This window comes from Oscarella lobularis, chromosome 5 (genome assembly GCF_947507565.1).
Source record: "Oscarella lobularis chromosome 5, ooOscLobu1.1, whole genome shotgun sequence".
Classification (NCBI taxonomy): domain Eukaryota; kingdom Metazoa; phylum Porifera; class Homoscleromorpha; order Homosclerophorida; family Oscarellidae; genus Oscarella; species Oscarella lobularis.
The window spans coordinates 2646587-2666949 of NC_089179.1; the positions used below are offsets into that span (position 1 = coordinate 2646587).

The 20363-nt window shown below is 46.6% G+C and overlaps 1 protein-coding gene, 3 long non-coding RNA genes and 1 pseudogene across 4 annotated transcripts; 3 read left to right on the forward strand and 2 right to left on the reverse strand.

The window, feature by feature from the left end:
• The first annotated feature begins 6189 nt into the window (after positions 1–6189).
• LOC136187387 (uncharacterized) lies at positions 6190–6485 on the forward strand. The gene is made up of 2 exons (XR_010669903.1): positions 6190–6301; positions 6349–6485. It is a non-coding gene; the product is annotated as an uncharacterized lncRNA (long non-coding RNA).
• Positions 6486–6858: 373 nt separating this feature from the next.
• LOC136187367 (uncharacterized) lies at positions 6859–7410 on the forward strand (annotated as a pseudogene).
• A 4286-nt stretch (positions 7411–11696) lies between these two features.
• On the forward strand, positions 11697–13637 carry LOC136187368 (uncharacterized). Its single transcript, XM_065974947.1, has 9 exons — positions 11697–11702; positions 11754–11816; positions 12090–12175; positions 12237–12330; positions 12389–12468; positions 12523–12620; positions 12670–12976; positions 13066–13183; positions 13596–13637. Exons 1-9 carry the CDS (start codon positions 11697–11699, stop codon positions 13635–13637), a joined length of 894 nt encoding a protein of 297 aa, XP_065831019.1.
• A 4088-nt stretch (positions 13638–17725) lies between these two features.
• On the reverse strand, positions 17726–18072 carry LOC136187136 (uncharacterized). Its single transcript, XR_010669854.1, has 3 exons — positions 18006–18072; positions 17860–17949; positions 17726–17794 (listed from the first exon to the last, which is right to left on the reverse strand). It is a non-coding gene; the product is annotated as an uncharacterized lncRNA (long non-coding RNA).
• A 446-nt stretch (positions 18073–18518) lies between these two features.
• Positions 18519–18930, reverse strand: LOC136187137 (uncharacterized). Its single transcript, XR_010669855.1, has 3 exons — positions 18838–18930; positions 18650–18792; positions 18519–18588 (listed from the first exon to the last, which is right to left on the reverse strand). It is a non-coding gene; the product is annotated as an uncharacterized lncRNA (long non-coding RNA).
• Positions 18931–20363: the final 1433 nt, after the last annotated feature.

A 20363-nucleotide genomic window follows, 5' to 3' on the forward strand; every position in this document is an offset into this window, starting at 1 on the left:
CAAAGACTCAAAGGGGCAAACTCCAGTTGTGCTAAAGCCGGCCATGATATTACGTAAAGTCATGCTCTCAGTCCAAGCAGCACGAAACACCTTAGAGAAATGTGACATCGTTATCAGTGGCATTGCCTTGACCAGCTTCTCTTCAGGCTCGAGAAAGCACAACTGTGGAGAGGTTGCAATAGGTGTGTTGTATTAGGCGGAAGGCAAAGAAGAATTACGCCTGAATCAGCAGCTTTTTCAACGACGGCAGGATTGTAGTGGCTTGAGTGTCCGTCAAGGAGAAGAAGAAGCGGCCGTACACCAGATGCGAACGGTAGAAAATGATTCAGGAACCACCTCTCGAAAACTGCGCTGTTGCTCCATCCCGAATTGGTTTCCATGTACACCGTTCCAGGAACCTCACCAATACCAAAGCCATTTGGACGTCGTCGCTTGAGAACGACAAATGGTGGAAGTACATACCCGCTTGCAGCCGAGCAAGCAAGAACCGTGATTTGGGATTTGTTCCCAGACGAGATGGAATAAACGTGCTTTTGCTGCCTTTCTGCCAAAACGCGCACGGGAGCATGTTGAAATGGCATTCCAACTTCATCAAAATTGAAAATTTGCCCAGCCTTGTCCAACAGATTGTTCTCCGTTAAAACAAATTCCAAAAAATTAAAGTAGCTATAGTATATAACTGGTTAATTAAATATATGCAAGTTAAAGTATTTACTTACTTGTCAACAATAGTTTGATCAGTGCAGGCGTGTCTAGCTCTTGACAGGTTTTCACCTTTTCGAAGAGTGATGTTCGGATAGCGTTTCCGAAATCCGTCAAACCATCCTCTGCCAACGTTCGCCGTGTTAGCCCCTTTAGTTGCTAGTACTTCGTTAGCGAGAGAAAGAACCTACAGTTGTTTCATGTACACAGAGACGGATATATTGATATGAACAAATTACGTCATTAATTGTCCTTCCAAATCCGATTTTGGCGGAACGAACAATCAAATCTGCTAACGTAGATTCCTCGAAGTCTGTGAAATACATTCTCGGATCGTCTTGAGCGATCTCGCACTTTTGATGAGTGCAGTAGTCGTGCAACGTTGATTTCGGGATACCCCACTCCATTGAGGCCTGTCTGACAGACATGCCTTCGTCTATATCAGAAAGAGCTCTTTCTAGCATGTCGCTGTCCCAAAGAAGATACTTCGCAGGACGAGTTCAACGCAAAAAGGAGGGACGCGGTTTCGAAAGCCGTTGGAGCTCTATCTGTCGTCCCAACGACAGCGGGTAAAAAATTCGACCGGCAGGACGTTGCCTGATTGACGTGGAGCGTGAACTCATCGCTTGCTAAGTTCGGACTTCGGACGAAGGGTGAACCGTTGAGAAGTTCTTACGAGACGCGTGCGCAATATAGGCCCGCCTCTACCACATTCCGAACAACTTGCTAGAAAGGTTATTGGACGCCTTCTGAACGCCTTCAAGTTAAACCTAGAATGTAATTGCAAAGTTGGAAGCGAATAACCTTGTGTCCGAAAAACAGGAAAGACAGCTGTCATTAAAAATTCATTATTTCACTTCAGTTGTAGTGTCTATTTTATCTGTTAGCAGAATCTGAAAGAGGAATCAAAGAGCTTTCTAATGGTATATGGCATGTTATAGGTACTTGTTATGTCCTTAGTGTATTACCAACTGATTAACTATGTCCTAAGCTATCCCATATAACCTAGCCTACAGACAAGACACCCTTAACTATCTAGAGGTCCGGATATACCACACTCCCTCCTCCTAAAAGTCTACTTCGCCGAAACCGACCAATTCAATCTGTCCGGTGGCCGACGCTCTCGTGGAGGGTTTCGACGCACCTCTGGTGGAGCCGGTGTTGCTGGCTTTGCTTGCGACGTCGAAACTGGCGGCGAAGGTGAGAGTGCCGCATTTTCAGTGGCAGAGGCTCCGGTAGGCTCAGCTGCGACTGGATCCGGAACACTTCGTCTCGGAGACGATAAAGGGGGCCTCGGTGGGGCCGTTTCGCTCTCCACCGACGGCGTGATCGGTATAGCACTTGGCGGATTCGTGGCACTTGGCGTAATGGGAGCACTTGGCTGTTCCAGGGCATCGAACGAAGCGTGATGGGGACGAAGCTGATTTGCATGACGGTGCCAAACTCTGCCTCCAACCCGAACGTCGTAATCGACTTCTCCGTACTTCCCTGTGATTTCTCCTCTCTCCCATCGAACTGGAGAGACGTAATTTCGAGCCCAAACTTTATCTCCTTTTTCAAATGCTCGCTGAGCGAGGGGCCCAGAACTCTGCTGCTTCTCCTGCTTGACACGCACTCTTTCTGCCAAATCCGGGTGCAACATTGACAACCTCGTGCGAAGAGTACGCCCCAAGAACAGCTGAGCGGGCGAGGTACCAGTCGTGGCGTGCGGCGTGCAGCGGTACTGGAACAGAAATCGTAGCAATTTTGTAGCAATGTCGCCAGGCTCGTCTTTCATAGACTTCATTGCGCCTTTGAACGTTTGCACACAGCGCTCGGCCGCACCATTCGATTGGGGATGGTACGGAGGTGATCTGACATGTCGAACTCCGTTCGATGACAAGAAACTCGAGAATTCTGCGCTGCTGAACTGTGGTCCATTGTCGGAGACCAACAGTTCTGGACACCCATATGACGCGAACAGCTCTCGAAGGCATCCTATGGTTTTTTGAGTCGTTGTGCTGGTCATCATCTTTACTTCTAACCACTTTGAATACGCATCAACGACGATCAGGAACATGTGTCCCATGAACGGTCCAGCAAAATCAATGTGGATTCTTTGGAATGGTCCATTTGGCCAACTCCATGGATGAAGGGTTACTCTGGCGGGAGAACGAGCGCTTTTCTGGCACGCCTCGTACTCTCTCGCTACTGCTTCAATTTCTTTTGAAATTCGTGGCCACCACATATGCATTTTAGCTAGGGCCTTCATCCTCACAACACCCATATGCGTGCTGTGAATTTCCTCGAGTAAGTGTGGCCTGAGCGAGGGCGGAACAACTACTCTCATCCCCCACATCACAACTCCAGCTTCTTGCAACAACTCCAATCTGCGAGTGAAATACGCTTGCACTTCCTCTGGCACTTTTGCAGGTCATCCGTGAAGAACGTGTAGGAGCACCTTTGATAGAACGGGGTCTTTCTCTGTCGCTTTGGCCAGTTGTTGACTCGTGACAGGTAACACTGCCAATTTTTCAGCGTGGAGCGCATTAATTTCTAACGCCTGTTCGTCCTCATCCGTTTTCCTAGTATCGACGGGTAGACGAGAGAGACCATCGGCATTTGCGTGCTGCTCTGACGGTCGATATTCGATGTCGTACGTAAACATCGACAACACAATGGCCCACCTCTCCAGCCTTGCAGCGGCAATGACTGGCAATGAACCTTTTGATCCGAACAACGTCGTTAGTGGCCTGTGGTCCGTGACCAAGGTAAACCGACGTCCGCATAGATACTGCCGAAATTTTGTGACACCAAATTTTAAGGCATACGCTTCCTTTTCTATTTGCGAATACTTTTGCTCTGTTTCAGATAAGGTCTTTAAAGCGTAGGCAATAGGGCGCTCTTCTCCATTCGGCATCGTGTGAGAGAGCACTGCCCCTATTCCGTATGCGGATGCATCACCAGCCAATCTCACTGGTAATTTCGGATCGTAATGAACTAAAACGTTGTCTGATGTCAGCACTGACTTCAATTTGTTGAAAGCTTTATCGCATTCTTGTGACCAGTTCCACTTGTCTCTTTTTTGAGTAAGGTATTCAGTGGCTTTGCGATGGTGGCCATTTGCTCACAAAATCGCCCGTAGTAATTCACTAGTCCAAGAAATGCTTTTAACTGCTTTGTATCCTCAGGTTTGGGAGCATTCAGAATAGCTTCTTTCTTTGCCTTTGTTGCTCTCCTTCCCGTTGCGTCAACTGTGTGACCAAGATATTCGACTTCGTTAGCCATTATGACGCATTTCGCCGGCTTCAGTCGAATGCCATGTTTCTTCAATCGTTCGAAGACGTTTTGAAGGTTTTTCAGATGCTGTTCATCGTTTTCACCGATAACCAATATGTCATCGAGATAGCAGACGACGCCAGGTAGACCGTGCAGTACTTGGTCCATGATATTTTGAAATATCGCGGGTGAATTGGCGATTCCAAACGGTAGTCGTACCGGTCGATATAATCCCTGTGGCGTATTTAACGTCACAATTTCCTGTGAGGCCTCCTCTAGCTCTACTTGATGGTAGGCACTCGCCAAGTCCAACTTCGTGAACTTTTCACTTCCGGCCAACTGCGCGAAGAGACCCTCCGGTTTAGGAATCGGATATTGATCGACGTCAAGCACCTTGTTTACGGTGTGTTTGTAATCACCACATAGTCGCAGTGCCGCTTCCGGTTTCGGAACCAGTACAAGGGGCGTTGCCCACTTGCTAACGGACACGCGTTGCATAGCGCCCTTTTCTTCCAGTCGATCCAATTCCTTAACAATTGAGTCGCGCATCGAATATGGTGCCGGTCGAGCCTGCAAGAATGTCGGAGTAGTGCCTTCCTTCAATTTCAGCGACGCCTTGAACCCTTGAATTGTTCCCAAATTGGAATTGAATAATTCTTCGTATTCTTTGACGAGTTCTTCAGCGCGGGTGCCTGCTCCGATACGCGCGATTCCTAGAGCCTTCCAATTCAGCTTAATTTCGCGGAGCCAATTACGCCCGAAGAGCGATGGGCCGTCCCCTTCCACTACAAACAGTGGAAGCTCCGCCTTTTGACCTTCTAATTCGATTTGCACGATTCGTTTCCCGAGAACCGACAAATCTTCTTTCGAATAGGTCGAAAGCGTGATGTCGGGCTTCGTGAGCGCGAAGTCCTTGAAGTACTTGACCCAAGTAGCGCGCGAAACCAACGCGACGGCGGCTCCAGTGTCCACTTCCATCGGGAGGCGTTTCCCCTCTACGAACGGGTGAACCATCAATTTCTCGTCGTGTTTCGACGGAACGGTATTTATCGCATTCAAAAAATATTCGTCCTCGTCCGTTGCGTTGTCGTCGCCTCTATCGACGCGATGCGTCACTCCCTTTTGGCGGCGCGATCCTTTCCCACGCCCTCCTCTCTCTTTAGAGCGACACGCGCTCGCTAAGTGCCCCTTTTTGTTCCACGCCGAGCACATTTTGTCTTTGTGCCAGCACTTTTGCGGCTCGTGTCCGGGTTTTCCGCAGCGGTAGCACGGATTTCGCTTGTCCGCTGTCGGCGTGGCGGATTTCCCTTCCTTCGACGTCGAGACGCGCTGAATTGCTTCCGTTGGCGCTGGCTGCGAAACGCGAAGCGATCGGCCTTGCTTCTTCGCCTTTTCCATGGCGGTTGCCTCTTCGAGCGCTCGATCCAGCGTGAGATTTCTTATGGCCAGCAGTTTTTGTTGCGTTGCATAGTTACGCATACCGGTGACGAATTGATCGCGTAACGCCCGCGTGAGATCTGGAAACGCACAGTGTTTCGCCATGTGCCGCAACGTCGCCAAATATTCGGACGCATTTTCGCCGTCCGCTTGATAACGACTGTAGAAAGTGTGCGTTACGGCGATCTCCAAAGGCTTGGGTGAGAAATGGGCGGTCAATTTCTCTCGGATCGTCTTCAACGGGGTCGCCATCAGATCATCCGGCGACACCAAATTTTCCAGTGTGCGGAACGCGTCTCCGCCGATGAGCGACAGGAAAACGGTGCGAAGTTTTGCTTCCGCCGCCTCGTCGTTGCCCGTCAAGTCGTTAGCGACGAAATACGCATCGACGCGCTTCAAATACGAGTCCCATGAACTCGACGCGATGTCGTACGGCTCGATGTTGCCGATGAGTGCATGTGCCATGTTCCTTTAGAATCCAAAATCCTGCGACTACGCCAATATTGTTATGTCCTTAGTGTATTATCAACTGATTAACTATGTCCTAAGCTATCCCATATAACCTAGCCTACAGACAAGACACACCCTTAACTATCTAGAGGTCCGGATATACCACAGTACTAGGATTATCCACGAAGATATTCGCTCTGACCGAAACACTTGTGCATGTCCGGAAGCGGATGTAATGCAGTAGCTGCGAATTGTGACGTGTGGTGTAGCGTGCGTTGGTGAGACGCAGCTGAAAGTCTGTACAGCGATCAGTGACATCCGTGCAAAGAACGAATCGCAGCTCAGTCTCCTTAATCGGTAAGACACGTCCGAACTACATGTTGTCCGAAAGTACCGGAACGACTCTATACCCGAAGACGTGCAGAATCGCTCCGATCCTGGAACCAGCGGCGAGGTAGGCAGTCTAGCAACTTTCAAAGATATTTTACTTACCTTTCTCAGCGGTCGATTGTCAGCGTCGAACTCGGCGAGGTTCTACGATTGTTCGACGCGAAGAAGGTCGACGCGGCCAAAAGAAGCCGCAAAATATAGATAAATAAACTTCGTTCTTCTATTTACTCTTCATATTTACTATCCATTACCTTAAATAAAGACGATGCATACAAAAAAACGCCGAAAACGACCACTTTCTTTTCGGTTACGCGCGCTACTCTCTGACCGACTCTCGATAGACCGGACGTTCCACGCGTTCCAACACGGCAATGGAGTACACTTATTCGCAAATAGGTTCACCTTAGAGCAAGACATTCTGTTTGGTATCAGACCCTTAGCCTGAAAAAACTCGCAGTTGGGCGGACGTGGCTAGACTATGACGGACGAGACGGTTTGCCCGTTCCCTCGGGAAAGGGCGGGCGCCTAATAATTTTGCATGCAGGTTGGGAAGGAGATTGGATAGACAATGCCGACCTTGTCTTTCGTTGAAAATCTGGGACGGGTGATTATCACAACGAGATGAACTTAGAACATTTTATGGAATGGTTTACGAACAGGCTCCTTCCCAACTGCCCTCCTCGATCCGTCATTGTTTTAGACAATGCTAAATATCACAATAGCGTATTTGAGAAAATTCCCACTAAGAGCAGTACAAAATAAATTTATGATGGAATGGCTGACTAAGAGAGGCGTAGTATACGATTCTCGAAGCCTAAAAGCCGAGATCTTCCTGACAGTGAAAGCACAGAATGCGAAGCCCACTTATCTAACGGACACTAAAGCGGCTGAGTTCGGCTTCGACGTAATTCGTCTACCGGCACTGCGAGCTAAACCCTATCGAATTGGTTTGGGCGCAAGTAAACGAATATGCAGGGCGCAATAATAAGGACTTTGCTATGGCTGGCATCGAGGTTTGCGTGCGTAAAGGTATAGAAAACGTCGATTCTGACCGGTGGGCGTCGGTGTGTGCGGCATGTTATCACCAAAGTAGAGAATCACTACCGAGAGACCGACGGCCTAGTAGAAAGAGTGGTAGAGGAGCTTGTTATAAGCTCAGGGCACGAAGATTAAGACAGTGAGAACGGTTTAGCAGAAGACAAAGATCTTAGCGAGTAAAGTTTCCTTTGGTATGAAAGCGGTGCATTTGTACCAATTAATTACTTAAATGGGCGTGACTCAAGAGGACGGCCTTACATACATTACAAAACGGAAATTACCTTCCTGCTCAAACTGTACGCACTAATGCACTACAGTAAACGCAGAAACGCGTATAAACGATAGGACATAGCATTGATATTGATTCGGACCTTGGAAGGCAAACGCCCTCCGAAATCAATATCGCCCCGCCTTTTGTCCCACGGGACACATATTAAGTGAACGTACTTTAGTGAATCTACAGCCTAGCATAGTAGGACCTTCCAAGGAGTAGAAATCAAGGTATTAGCCGCAGTAAGTTACTCCTTTCTCAGCCTGCGTAAAATTTCTTTTGCCAGACATTCTTTATAGAAATTTTCAAGCCCAATCCAGGCACGTGTTCTTCTTTTAGCGCGCTTGGCTTCACAGATGGAAACGTTCTCCCTTTCCCTCGATGCCTCCGAAGAAGGTGATGTAGCACCTAGTCGGCCAAAGAACTCTTTTTGGTTACCCCATTGACGTCGAGCACAGTTAACTCCTTCCGATTTAAGCGACGGAGCCAATTGTCAATCATCTTCTTCGACGTCGTCAGGAAGCTCAAAGAAGCGAGGTTTTCTTGATTCCTTGAAAGAATTTGCTGATCGGAAAAGGCTCGAACGCTTTCCATGGCTGCAGGTTGAAGAAAGCGGCATGTTCTGCTCCAGCTGCAGAACACACAAACCCGCAAGAGCAACGGCATCAGCAGCAAGCGGTAGTACCGCATTTATTTTGACCGATTATACTGGTTATCGTGGTGAAACGGCATGAAGCCTCCCTGTTTCATAAAGAAATGAGGCTTCTCATAGAGAAAAAATCGCGAAGAGTTTTACAGAGAGAATTTAGGAAGTTGGTATCAAGGTTGCCCGAGCGAACCGTTGATGGAGAGGCTGTGTGACGCATTAAAGTGCTTGTACCGGCTGGCAAAGAACGAGATTGCACAAAAAACGCATCGCTTTCAAAACTGCTTTGAGCGCTAAATAAATTATTAGCCCAATACGCAGTACATGATTTCTATTCCTTACCTCAGCTTCCACTGACAACGGCAACTTCTCAAGCAGTTTTGGCTACACAAAAAGAGAAGACGATGCAAGTCAAATCCAAAACAAAGTACAAACGTGTATTTTACTCGGATTTTTTGGCGGCGGCGGCAAAAAAATTGGTTTCTCGTCGCATCCTATCGGCCTCTTCACACGTCCCGCTTGGACGTCATTTCGATAGCCACCGAAACAGGACGCGAGCATGAGCGGAGTATCCGTACCCCGCTCTCTTGTCCTCTTGTTTCACAGACGGCGGAAGGTCCCCTTTTGGGCAAATGGCGTAGACGTGAAGAGGAGTCCTTTCTGGCGGTTCTTCGCCCTCGTATCGAATTTTTGCTTGCCTACGTCGTTATTCCAAAACCATTCGTTGTTTGGTTTTGCTGCGCTTGAAGTATTGGCCTTCGGTGTTTGCGCTGCTGAGCCAGATAGATATACCATTTAATTCCATGTCATTGCTAGAAAAATAGGAACAATACGCGTGCTAGGAAGCAGAAGGATCACAGCGATGAATCTTACTTAGTGGCTGATACTGAAGAAGCTCCGGTGGTGTCGTCTTCTTGATCTACAGTCCACATTGCCCTGGCAATTCTTTTTCGCTTCAGGACGATGACAAAAGCAGCGGTTGCTATCAGCGCCAAAACCAAAAGAGCGATGACAACAAAATACTCCGTTTCATTGTCTGACGGTAAATAAATTACTGAGTTTGAGTTGCAATGCATAACCTTGCTTGTTACCTTTGGAATCATTGTCCGCATTTTGAGCTGCAACAGCCAACCTCCTGCCAGAGTTGATCACAACCTAAAATTGGTCTGAAAATCGTTGCAGGCACTTCAGATTAGGATTTTCTTAAACAAATTCACAAAGCAGCGCTAGAGATCGTGAAGGAACAGAAAACTGGCCTTCTTGGAAGTTAATCGAAAAAATAAGTTAACAAATGACGAACTCAACAAATCGCGATCGCCCGCTTTTGCCGAGATTAATTAAATTGAGGAAGTGATTTGCTAAGAAGACGTTCGCACGGTGAAAAACTGATGCGACTTTATGCAACTTGCGACACAGATAGCGATCAAGAAACGATTCACTCAACGCTCTGCTGGCGAGTGAGCACTTTATTAAATAAAAGCAAGCACGAAGACTTCATCAAATAAAGCAAGCACGAAGAGGAGATTGCTTGATTCGCTTGATCTTATCAAAGTTTAATGGAGGGCGAAAAGGAAAACAGAGCGAATTATACCAATAGAGGCAGATCCCATCCAGTCTTCGTGCAGACGAGCTTCACCGTTTGACCGTAGTGAAATACTCCATCGATAAAGGAGAACTTTTCACCTTCAATTTCATTGACTTCAGGGAGAGAGAGAAAGAGAGAAAGAGAGAGAGAAAAAAGGAGACAGGTCTTCGCGCTCTCCCAATTCTAGCCTATCAATTATACCGAGGTGAATAGCAAAGGCTCCCCATTGATGACTCCTCCCGTGGAGAGTAGTTCCGTCGACGTGAAGATATTGAGTGCTGACGGTCTGCGACGGTAGTCGACCAAACATCGCCACTTGGGAACCAAACGAGAAGCAAACTGAAAAAAATTTAATTAATTCAAAAAATCATCAAAAACCGTATTTCCACGATCTGGATTCGTCTTGTCGAAGTGCTTTTTTTTCTCGAAGGCGCGGAAAAGACCTTCGCCAGCTTCACGGGAAAGACGCCAATTTCCTCTCCGTCGCTATCGCTATATGTAATCGTGACCGGCAAATTCGTCTCCGATATGTTCCATAGGATGATTTTTTCGCAGATCTTCGAAAAAAAAAGATATCGAGTCAGCGAAAATTACACAAAGCGGGAGACCGCGCCCACGCAATCTATAGTAAAGAACGTTCAGTCATAACTAGCTGACTACCCGGCTTCGCTCGGGTTTCGCTAGAGAACAGTTTCTTTTTTGATGACGTTCTTTTTTCCTGTTTAATAGGCGTGGTTTAGAGAGCAAGTTGTTTGCAAATAGCAATTTTTATTTTTTTAACTGGTAATCGAAAATCGAATTACTGTTGCAATTCCAAAGAACTTACTTACTATGTCTGCCGTGCAAAGGGTGCACTAAGCAGAAAAGCGAAAAAGAGGGTCGAAAGACCAACGAAACGTTTTAAAGAAAAAACGGAATGAAATTGTTACTTTTTGCGGTTTTTGGGAACCTGGCGCTTCTGAGTGAGGGACGAAGGAGACTCAACGGGAGTCTTGTTAACGGCTTTAGAAACGTCAGCGGTTAACAATGCTTCGGAGAGAGAGCGAGTGGCGGTGGATTGGGCGATACGTTGGGTTTGATTAGGTTTCGAAGGAGTGATGTTTTCTGCAGGAGCAGTAGCGGAAGAAGCGGTAGAAGACGGTGGTGTCGTCATAGCGTTGCTGCTGCATTCATTTCGCTCGATTCCAACGATCTTCTGATTTCTTGTGTATATGACGTCAAATGCAGGTGCGTTGAGAAGAGCATATTCAGTCAATGACTGAATGGAACGCTGAGCGATGGCCGTCAGAATGGAGGCATCCGCGCTGAGAATAAGCTTGAAAGTCTCAGCAGAAAGAGTGAGTAGAGCATATGCAGAGCGTTGGCAGTTTTTCATTAGAGTTAGAGTGGAGAAAGAGGAGCAGCGTCCGGCTCCAGGAAAGAGATGGTTTTCCACTTCGGTGATGCGGCCGGAATTGCACGCCGGACAAAGGTGGTAGTTGACGTAGTCGGACACGCTGGCGATGGATACGTTTTTGGCAGTCGTCGGCTTTTCAGCGAGCGTGACGGTGTTAGGCGATAAGTCGGAAATTTCGGCGCAAGGCGTAATAGCTGCGTTTCTCTGAGGCGTAAGGTGGCCCGGTAGGGTCATTTTATGAAACAAGTGATTGGTGACAAGTTATTGGTGGCAAGCGATTCGTGACAAGTGATTCGTGACAAGTGATTCGTGACAAGTGATTCGTGACAAGTGATTCGTGACAAGTGATTCGTGACAAGTGCCTAGTGACAAGTGACTAGTGACAAGTGATTCGTGACAAGTGATTCGTGACAAGTGGTTGGTGACAAGTGATTCTTGACTTTGAACAAGTGCTTTTCTCCCGGAAGGAACTTTCTAGAATACTTCTTTTAGCGCGCTTTAGGACTATGTTTGCCTTTTCAGCATGAAGGTTTTCCTGGCTGCTTCTCTCTTTCTAGCGTTCATATCTTTGTTTTCGCAGTTAACTTTGAGAGTAACACGGCTCATTGCTGCGTATTTTCACCTTGGAAAGAAGTATTCGGTGGTACAAAGCTATTTGAAGTATCGTCATGGAATTCTCTTAAGGCAGTTCTTTCCCCGTTTCTGGCAGGGTTCAGTCAGTGTTAAAATAGTATTTTGTCCCACAGCCTTTCGACACTGAAGCGTTGTCTTCGCCGTTTGCGACTGCGACGCCGGCAAAGACATCGGGCTGATTTTCATCTCATTCTTCGTTTAGTTCGGGTAACATTACGATTTCACTAGTTCCATTGACAAAACAGCATCGTGGCCTTCTGTCACTCATCAGCTCTGCATTTAGCGCGAAATAAATGATCACAATGCCTACTCTGGTTACAGGCACGTGTGGAAAAGCGTTCAAAAAAAATGCGTTCGGTACATTCCAAGGTCGGTCGCTTTTAAATATTTCAATTAATATAATTTGTTTTGCTTGGTGTACGTAATTTAGAGAGATTGTTCGCAAAATAATTTCTATTTACAATCCCGATGACGTGGCGATGCGAAAAAGGCATCGCTTCATTCGTCAACAATATTCTTCTCCTGTAAAAATTCAATGCCGAAAAGGTTCCTTTCCTTATATGCATCACAATTTCTCGTCAGGGGCCAAACTTTACTTGGCATGTGGACGGCTACGACAATTTAAAGCGATTTGGCTTTCTCATTCACGGAGGAATTGACGGGTAAGTGTAGAACTACTACTAATAATTAAAGGCAATTATTTCTATTTCGTTCAGCTTTTCTCGTCGGCTAATGTGGCTGCGATTGGTGGGCAGCAACAACAATCCTCTACATATTGCTGACTTGTTTCTCGACTGCGTTTTCCTTAACAGATGTAATTACATAATGGTGTCTGTCAAGATTTACTATTTTCTTGTATAAAGGCTGTCCTGCTGTCGTTCGCTCTGATTACGGCACAGAAAATACGCTTCTATCCAAGATGCAGATGATGCTAAGAGATGAGGGCAATGACGGTCTCGCAGGTGGTCGCAGCCACCAGTTTGGAAAATCGGCGTTCAATCAACGGATTGAATCTTTTTGGTTACAACTCTCCAGAACTTTTACGTTGTATTGGAGTGATCAACTGCAGGTCCATAGAATTCACTTCAATAAAATGAACTTTACCGTAGAACTTTCGTCACAGACTTTATCCGACAGAGGACTCGTCGATTACTCCGATTGTTTGCAAAGGTGGGTGTTGTCAAAAAAATTACGGCCTAATTAACTAACGATTCAATGAAAGAGACTGTGTGCGGCTTATTCTGTGGGATCATTTACAGTCCAAGCTGCAAGATTTTTGTCAATGGTGGAATGGTCATACCATTCGCCGTCAAAGGAATTTACGAACGATATCTGGCGCGTCCCCCGATGACTTCTTCTTTGTTCCTAGGCGATATGGTATATATGTACGTAGTTAAAAGATGTGGAACTAACGCGCTAACTAGGAATGCGTGATTGCCGGAAGTCTGTGCGCGATGACGTCATTGCCTATGGTAAGGCAAAGACACGTGGAATATCGAAGCGGCTGAACGTTCCCCACATTTTGAAGCACTTTGCAAGGCGTTTTTTGGCGCAATATGATTTAGTGCTTGAGGATTTAGTCATGCTGCGCTCGCGACAATGCGTCGTGATTGCTGCAGAATTTGCAGCATTCATTCAAGATTTAATAAACTAAATTTATAACTGTTGCAATGCAATGACGCGAAATCGTCAACCAAACGCAAAAAAATACGTACTATCAGTTCCGTAACGCGCAATTAAACTCTTAAAGTTTCAGTGAACAATTACTCGAAATTCGTCTCACGCGTAGCTGCAAATAGCAGCGAAAACAGTTACGCTTAAAGTTCAATAAGAGGAACAGCCAAAAGCTGTTCCACGATAACTTCCATTGACGGCCTCTTCGAAGGGCACAGAGCGAAACAACCGGTGCAGAGGTCTTTCGCACGACGAGGCAAATCTTCAACGTCTGGTGTGCGCACTGGGTTGCGACAGAGGCAACCCACTATTTCCGACTCGTCAAAGTCTCCCCAAACCAGCATTTCTGTTGACCTCCACGAGAACGCACGCATAGGACCACACATCGACGAAACCGTTTTGTCGCATCGTTGAAACATTTCCGGAGCCATGTAGGGAGTCGTCCCTCGCCTACCAACACTTGTAACAGTAACGCGGCCTTCCTTGCGCAGGTCCGCGACGCCGAGATCGTCCGGACTTTGATGCTTGGCCATTCTATCTGCTCAGAAAACCGTGTACAAACTTCTTTTCTGTGCTGGTTTGTCACTTTACCAACAAATTGGAAGGTTTGATGTCGAAGTGGACAATGCGTTGTTTGTGGAGATACGCCAGACCCACAGCTGTTTCAAAAGCTATAACATTTTTGTCTGCAACACCAAGGGTAACCTAAAATCATCATTCAGTAAATATTGACACTATCGAAAAGTCGCGTTAGTTCTTACACAGGATATCGGTCGAAACAAAATGGTACTTGCATAGCTGCCAACTCTCCCGCTTTAGCGGGAGAACTCCCGCTTTTGAGGCAAAAATTGGCCTCCCGCCCGCTTTCCAAAAAAAGACGTTTTTCTCCCGCTTTGGGGACTTTCCTAGAACTATATATGCGATATATATATACTGTAATGTGTCGGCTCTACTAGTTGAGTGATACTGACTAGTTGAGTGATACTGGTCCATCGCACGCGTCATCAGACATCTGCAGTCACGTCACACAGCTGTAGGACCGACTCGTCTGAAGATAATTTGTGTTGCGCGTGCGCAATAAGCCAATGTCTTCCTGCAGCCTTCCCTTACGGCCACTAGCTGGACGTTCAAGCGTACCGTGACCCCGACATGAGTAGGACTGGAGAGGAGCAGACTGCGGACAAAGATGCTGGCGGCGACAAGTCTACGTCTCGGGCTGACGATACAGAGAGACCTCCGGGACGCCAACGCAAATACAGAAGCAAATACCTTTCAGAGTGGACGAAGGAGTATCCGACGATCTCATCTTCCCCCAAGGGAGAGTCCTTTGCGTTCTGCTCTGCGTGTGACAGCCACATAAATGTGTCACATGGTGGTCGGCACGACATTCAGAAGCATTTTGAAACGTCCAAACACAAATTAGCTGTCAAAGCACGGAAGGGAGCGCAATCTCTGACGAGCCATTGGCATAGTGCCACTGCCAGTGCTGAGGGAGACCGCACTATCGCTGCTGAGGTTCTATTCACTGGATTTTTGCTAGAGCACAACTTGCCAATCGCATCGGCGGACGCTGCCGGGAAGTTGTTTCCCAAAATGTTCCCAGACTCGAAAATTGCCTCCAAATACCACTGTGGCCGAACAAAGACGACCCATATCATCAATAGAGCTATAGCACCAGAATTAAAGAGCCAGGTGAAAGCAATGATTGATGAGAGTCCATGGTTCTGCTTAGCCACTGATGCCAGTAGTGATGAATGCGACAAGTACTTGCCAGTTTTGATCCGTCACCAGAGTCCCACTACAGGGCGGATCATCACTTCCCTACTGGATATGCCAGCCATTTCGAAGGGCGATGCGGCTAGTCTCTTTACGACATGCGATGCGGTAATTCAAGAAGCGGGCTTGAGTTGGAAGCACTGTGTTGCGTATTCTTCCGACAATGCCAGTGTGATGATCGGGAGACACAACAGTCTGCTAAGCAAAATCCGCGACGCACAAAAAGATGCTGGAGCTGTGCAGAGTGTGTTTGATGTTGGCTGCCCATGCCATCTTTGCCATCTCTGCGCACAGAAAGGGGCAAAGGCTTTATCTGTGAAGGTAGAGAACGTCATCATAGATCTCTATTACCATTTTGAGAAGAGCGTGAAGCGGAAGGCTGAACTGCGGGAGTATATGGAGTTCACCGGAGTAGAGGTCAGGAAGGTTCTCAAGCACGTGAGCACACGGTGGCTTAGCCTGGGCAAGAGTGTGACAAGGACCTTGCAGCAATGGGATGGACTCAAGTCTTATTTCGTATCCAAATTTGGGGACCTTGCACAGAAAGGTGGAGAGCGCGAAAATCGGCTTGTGAAGATTTTCAAAGATCCGTATTCCAAGCTCTACTTTCTGTTTGTAAAGCAAGTGATTGGAATGTTTGACACAGTCAATACTGTTCTACAAGCTGAACATCCACTAGTGCATGTGATTCACCAGTTACTTGCTACCTTGCACCGTCAACTGCTGTCCTGTTTTGTGAAACCCAACGTCATCACGTCGACTTCTGATGTAGTGGCCATTGACTTGTCATCTGACAATCTCCTGTCTATTTCTGAGGTGCAAGTTGGGCTCCAGGCTCTGCAGTATGCTGCTACTGAGGAGCTTGATGCGAATCCGGAGAAGTACAATCGCTTTTTCCAAGATGCTCTTGGCTTCTACATGAATTGCACCCTATACATGCGGAAATCAATTCCCATTCTGAAAAGTAATGTCTTACAGAGCCTGACATTCCTCTCTCCCCAACACAGGCAGAAAGCAACAGTCACGGAGATATTAGCTCTTACCGCACGTTTCCCTTCAGCTGTCAAAGAAAGCGATTTGGATTGCCTCTCACAGCAGTTTCGCGATTATCAAGTTTTGGATGAGTTTGACTTACCTCCACTGGTCGACTCCACGGGTAATGCTCGGAGACTAGACGACGTTTGGCACGACATTTCCTTGCTGCTTGACCCTGCTATGCAAAGACGACGATTTGGAGTTCTGTGCAAATTTGCCGCGTTTTTGCTGCTGATTCCACACAGCAATGCCTTTTGTGAAGGATTGTTCAGCATTGTCCGCAAGGTTTGCACAGACAGTCGGAACAGTCTCGGACATAACGTGAAGGAGGGCCATTCAGCTTCAAGTGTCTATGCAGCTTCCACCTCTGTGCGCAACACTCTTGTCGGCATCTTGCTTGCTAAAATCAACCTATTCAAGAACAACGAGGTAAAGTGCTACGACTGGTCGCCTGGTACGTCTCTTCTTCAAGATGCCAAGAGTGCAACTTACCAGAATTTACGAGAGCGCAAGGCTTATTTGGTGAAAGCTGCCAGTGAAAGCTCTGAAATATCCGAACCCGCTCCGAATCCCCCGATGGTTGCCAGTGGTACTGCGTTCGATACCGGAGCTGACGGAGCCCCACCACAGTTGTTGTCAGCGGCTGTTCAAAAGCCGGCAGGGTCCGCCAAAACAACCAAGCGAAGGTTGGGAAAAATCCAGAGCCTGCTGGAATACAAGCCGGGCACTAGTAGCAAACGCAAGAAGTCGATCAAATCAGGATCGCCAGAGCGCATGGACTGTCAAACAACTACTTCGCAAAGTTGCTTCGTTTGCAATATTGTCGACGAAAGGATCATTCATGCTTGCAGTGAGTGTGGTCGCTTCTGGCATCATATGTGCCAGAATGAAGATGAGGAGAAGCGCCTGTGCAACATGTGCTTTAGGCACGTGTAACTAGTATATATGGTGTCTTGAAAAATTTGAACTCTTGTTTTTTGTCGTTTTTGTTGTTTTGTGAAAGCTTGGACTGGTCACAATCGAAAATTTTTGGGGGCGTGGCACTCTCCCGCTTTCGCTTCTTCAAATGTTGGCAGGTATGTACTTGGATCGTAACCGTCCACCAACTCCGTAACGAGGAAGATGGTGTCGCTCTCTTTGGCGAAACCAAAGAATCTTACAATGTTGGTGTGGTTTAGTCTCCTTTACATGTCTCTTTACAATATTAAAGGCACGTAGATCAGCACTTACGCAACCATAGCCACTTCTTTTTCGGGGTCGAAAGACATGACAGACCCGATGTGCATTGTTTTTACGGCGACAGGGGAGTAGTTGTACACTCCCTTGTTCACTTTGCCAAAGCGGCCTTCACCAATCATTTCTCCCACTTCGATGGATTCTCGACAAATCTTCAACTCTGTGTTTTACCACTTCCAGTCGAAACTACAAAACGACGCCTTTTCTCATCTGTGCCAGAGCCCAATGAAACGTGACTGGTGACAGAAGCTGACGATGCCTTGCTTCCTATTGCAAAATGGTGATAAACGCAACTGAAAAGGTGTGAAAAAGACATTTGTCGTGCATCTCACCTCCGGACTCGCCAGCACCTGCATGTTGAACATAAGGCAAAGTCTTCGACGTCATCGAGCGTGAAGAAATGGGCATGAGACTATCAGCGCCTGCAGACATATGACATATTACTTGCACCAATATATTGTCGTTTGGCGAGAATTACGCGAAGAGCGACTTTTTTCGGACACGACATTGACAAGAGGCAGGCCTTCGTCGTCGTCCGCCAGCAAACTCCGCGTTGACGGGGGGACAATCTGAACTGTGATAAGGAACGAAGGAAATTATGTCAACAGAGGAACAGCATTTGAAAAGAAAAGTAGCCTTACAGTCTGAAGGAAGTGCGGCATATATAACAGGCAGCTTTTTGCCCAAGGACTTTTGATATAAAGCGAGACTGAATTCGTGCTCTTTTTTCGTCTCCGGATCGATGATGGTTTCCGCAAGCAGACGCTGAGTTCGTCCAACTGGTTTGTACAGCACGATATCTGCCCAATGGAGATAACGGTATGCACTATCAGTAGGGTCAAAAGCCTCTCTCACTGTTGGCCTTTCCTGTGAACTTCGTTTTGTCCTTGTAAAATTTTGCAAATGCAAAACGCTGCACATCCGCAATTGTTGCCGTCAGGGGTAGGTGAGCTAATGGAATGTTGATATCGGCAGGTTGTGTCACTTCGGAATGCCTTCAACACTGTGTTGTGCCTCGAATTGGTGGACAGACACCGCGGAAGAATATTCACTTCGACAATCTTACCCCAAAAAAATAATAGTTTGAGAGGGAAACGTGTCATCTCGTGCAATGCGTCTTACCCGTTCAGCGTCAGGCAGACGAGCTTTGTCTTTTTTCCCCGATTTCTTTTTAGCTTCGTCGTGCCCGCGACGTTTTGAACGAGCGACAGCGTCATACTTCTTTTCAAGCTTCTCCAGTTTCGCAAGCCGTTGTCGATCGTCTTCTGCTGAAAGATGATCAGTGATGAAATGGCATTGCCGTGTTTTACCGTCCTGCAGAGGAAGGGAAACGTCTGCGACGATGACATCGTTATCGTCGGAACTGCTCTCGTCGTCTAGGCGCAACGTTCGGCGTGCAGACATCGTAAAAGGTCGAAAAACGGGAATATAGCAGAGAGATGAAGGAAGTGCGAAGGAAAAAACACGACTAGCGCGCTAAGAAGAGAACATTCTAGAAGATGGGCGTGGCCGACCAATGTCACTTGTCACTAGGCACTTGTCACGAATCATTTGTCACGAATCACTTGTCACGAATCACTTGTCACGAATCACTTGTTACGAATCACTTGTCACGAATCACTTGTCACCAAACACTTGTCACCAATCACTTGTCACCAATCACTTGTCACCAATCACTTGTCACCAATCACTTGTCACCAATCACTTGTCACTTGTTCAAATTCACTTGTTCAAAGTGAATTGAACCATGATTGAACTGATATGACAAAAATACGGGCACTTTTAACCCAAACCGGATAACGAGACAAAGACACGCACTCATGGCGTATTACCAATTTGATGATGAAGTAGACGATGATGCTTTACGCCGATGCGTTGATAGCGCAGGTGAAGCTTGCTCTAACGACCATTTGCGTTACCTGCATCCGTTTTCTTTTGGCTGCGTAACGGCACGTAGAAGATGCCAAAGGCAAAGAAGTAAGGAACGAAGAACATGCATGGACTGTTAGTGACATTTTACAGTGGGTAAATTCCTGCTTGATGCAATGTATGGGGACGAGTAGCTCAAATTCTGATTTTTTATACTATTAGAACCCCGCAGAATGTTCTTTCAAGGTCCCCTTCGTCAATGTGAAAGTAACTGAACTAATAGAAACTGGGATGAGCTGGAGTGGGACTGTTTCTGACGATACGGGTACTTCGTAAAAGAAGAGACATAGAAACACAAACATACTAATACCCTAACCCAAACATATCCCACAATCTAGGAAAAATGGGCGCTGCGTTTAAGCGAAGAATTTGTCAATACAATTCACTGCTGTTCAAAGTTAAAAAAGGATCATATCTGCATTTGAAAAATGTTCGTTTGACACATACGTATAAAACAAACTTGATTTTGTTGTTCTTAGGCAACAGTTTTTAATCTTGACAGAAAAAAACTTCCCCACAACAGATGTCTCAACATCACTGAAAAAAACATCGTACACGTTCTCTCATAAGATACTTAATTAAGAATGCAATAGTCCCTAAATTCTTGTAGTGCATCTATTAATTTAAAAACAAGATCTGTTCGTTTGTGTTTGTGTAAGTCATAAGCACATGCTTAAGTACTAAAACACTTTTTCTTGCCACGTGTACATTTTGCCGCACTTCGGAATTAAACTTCATCAATCTTGGAGAACACATATCGCTTTTCACTTCTTCAAAGTCCCTTACCACCAATCACTTGTCACTAGTCACTTGTCACTAGGCACTTGTCACGAATCACTTGTCACGAATCACTTGTCACGAATCACTTGTCACGAATCACTTGTCACCAATCACTTGTCACCAATCC

Excerpts from the sequence above, each read along its gene's own strand:
- LOC136187368 (XM_065974947.1), top strand. Across the intron at positions 11,817-12,089 it reads TTGGAAAGAAGTATTCGGTG|CGCGAAATAAATGATCACAA; the intron begins GTACAAAGCTAT and ends CTCTGCATTTAG. Across the intron at positions 12,621-12,669 it reads CTGCGTTTTCCTTAACAGAT|GCTGTCCTGCTGTCGTTCGC; the intron begins GTAATTACATAA and ends TCTTGTATAAAG.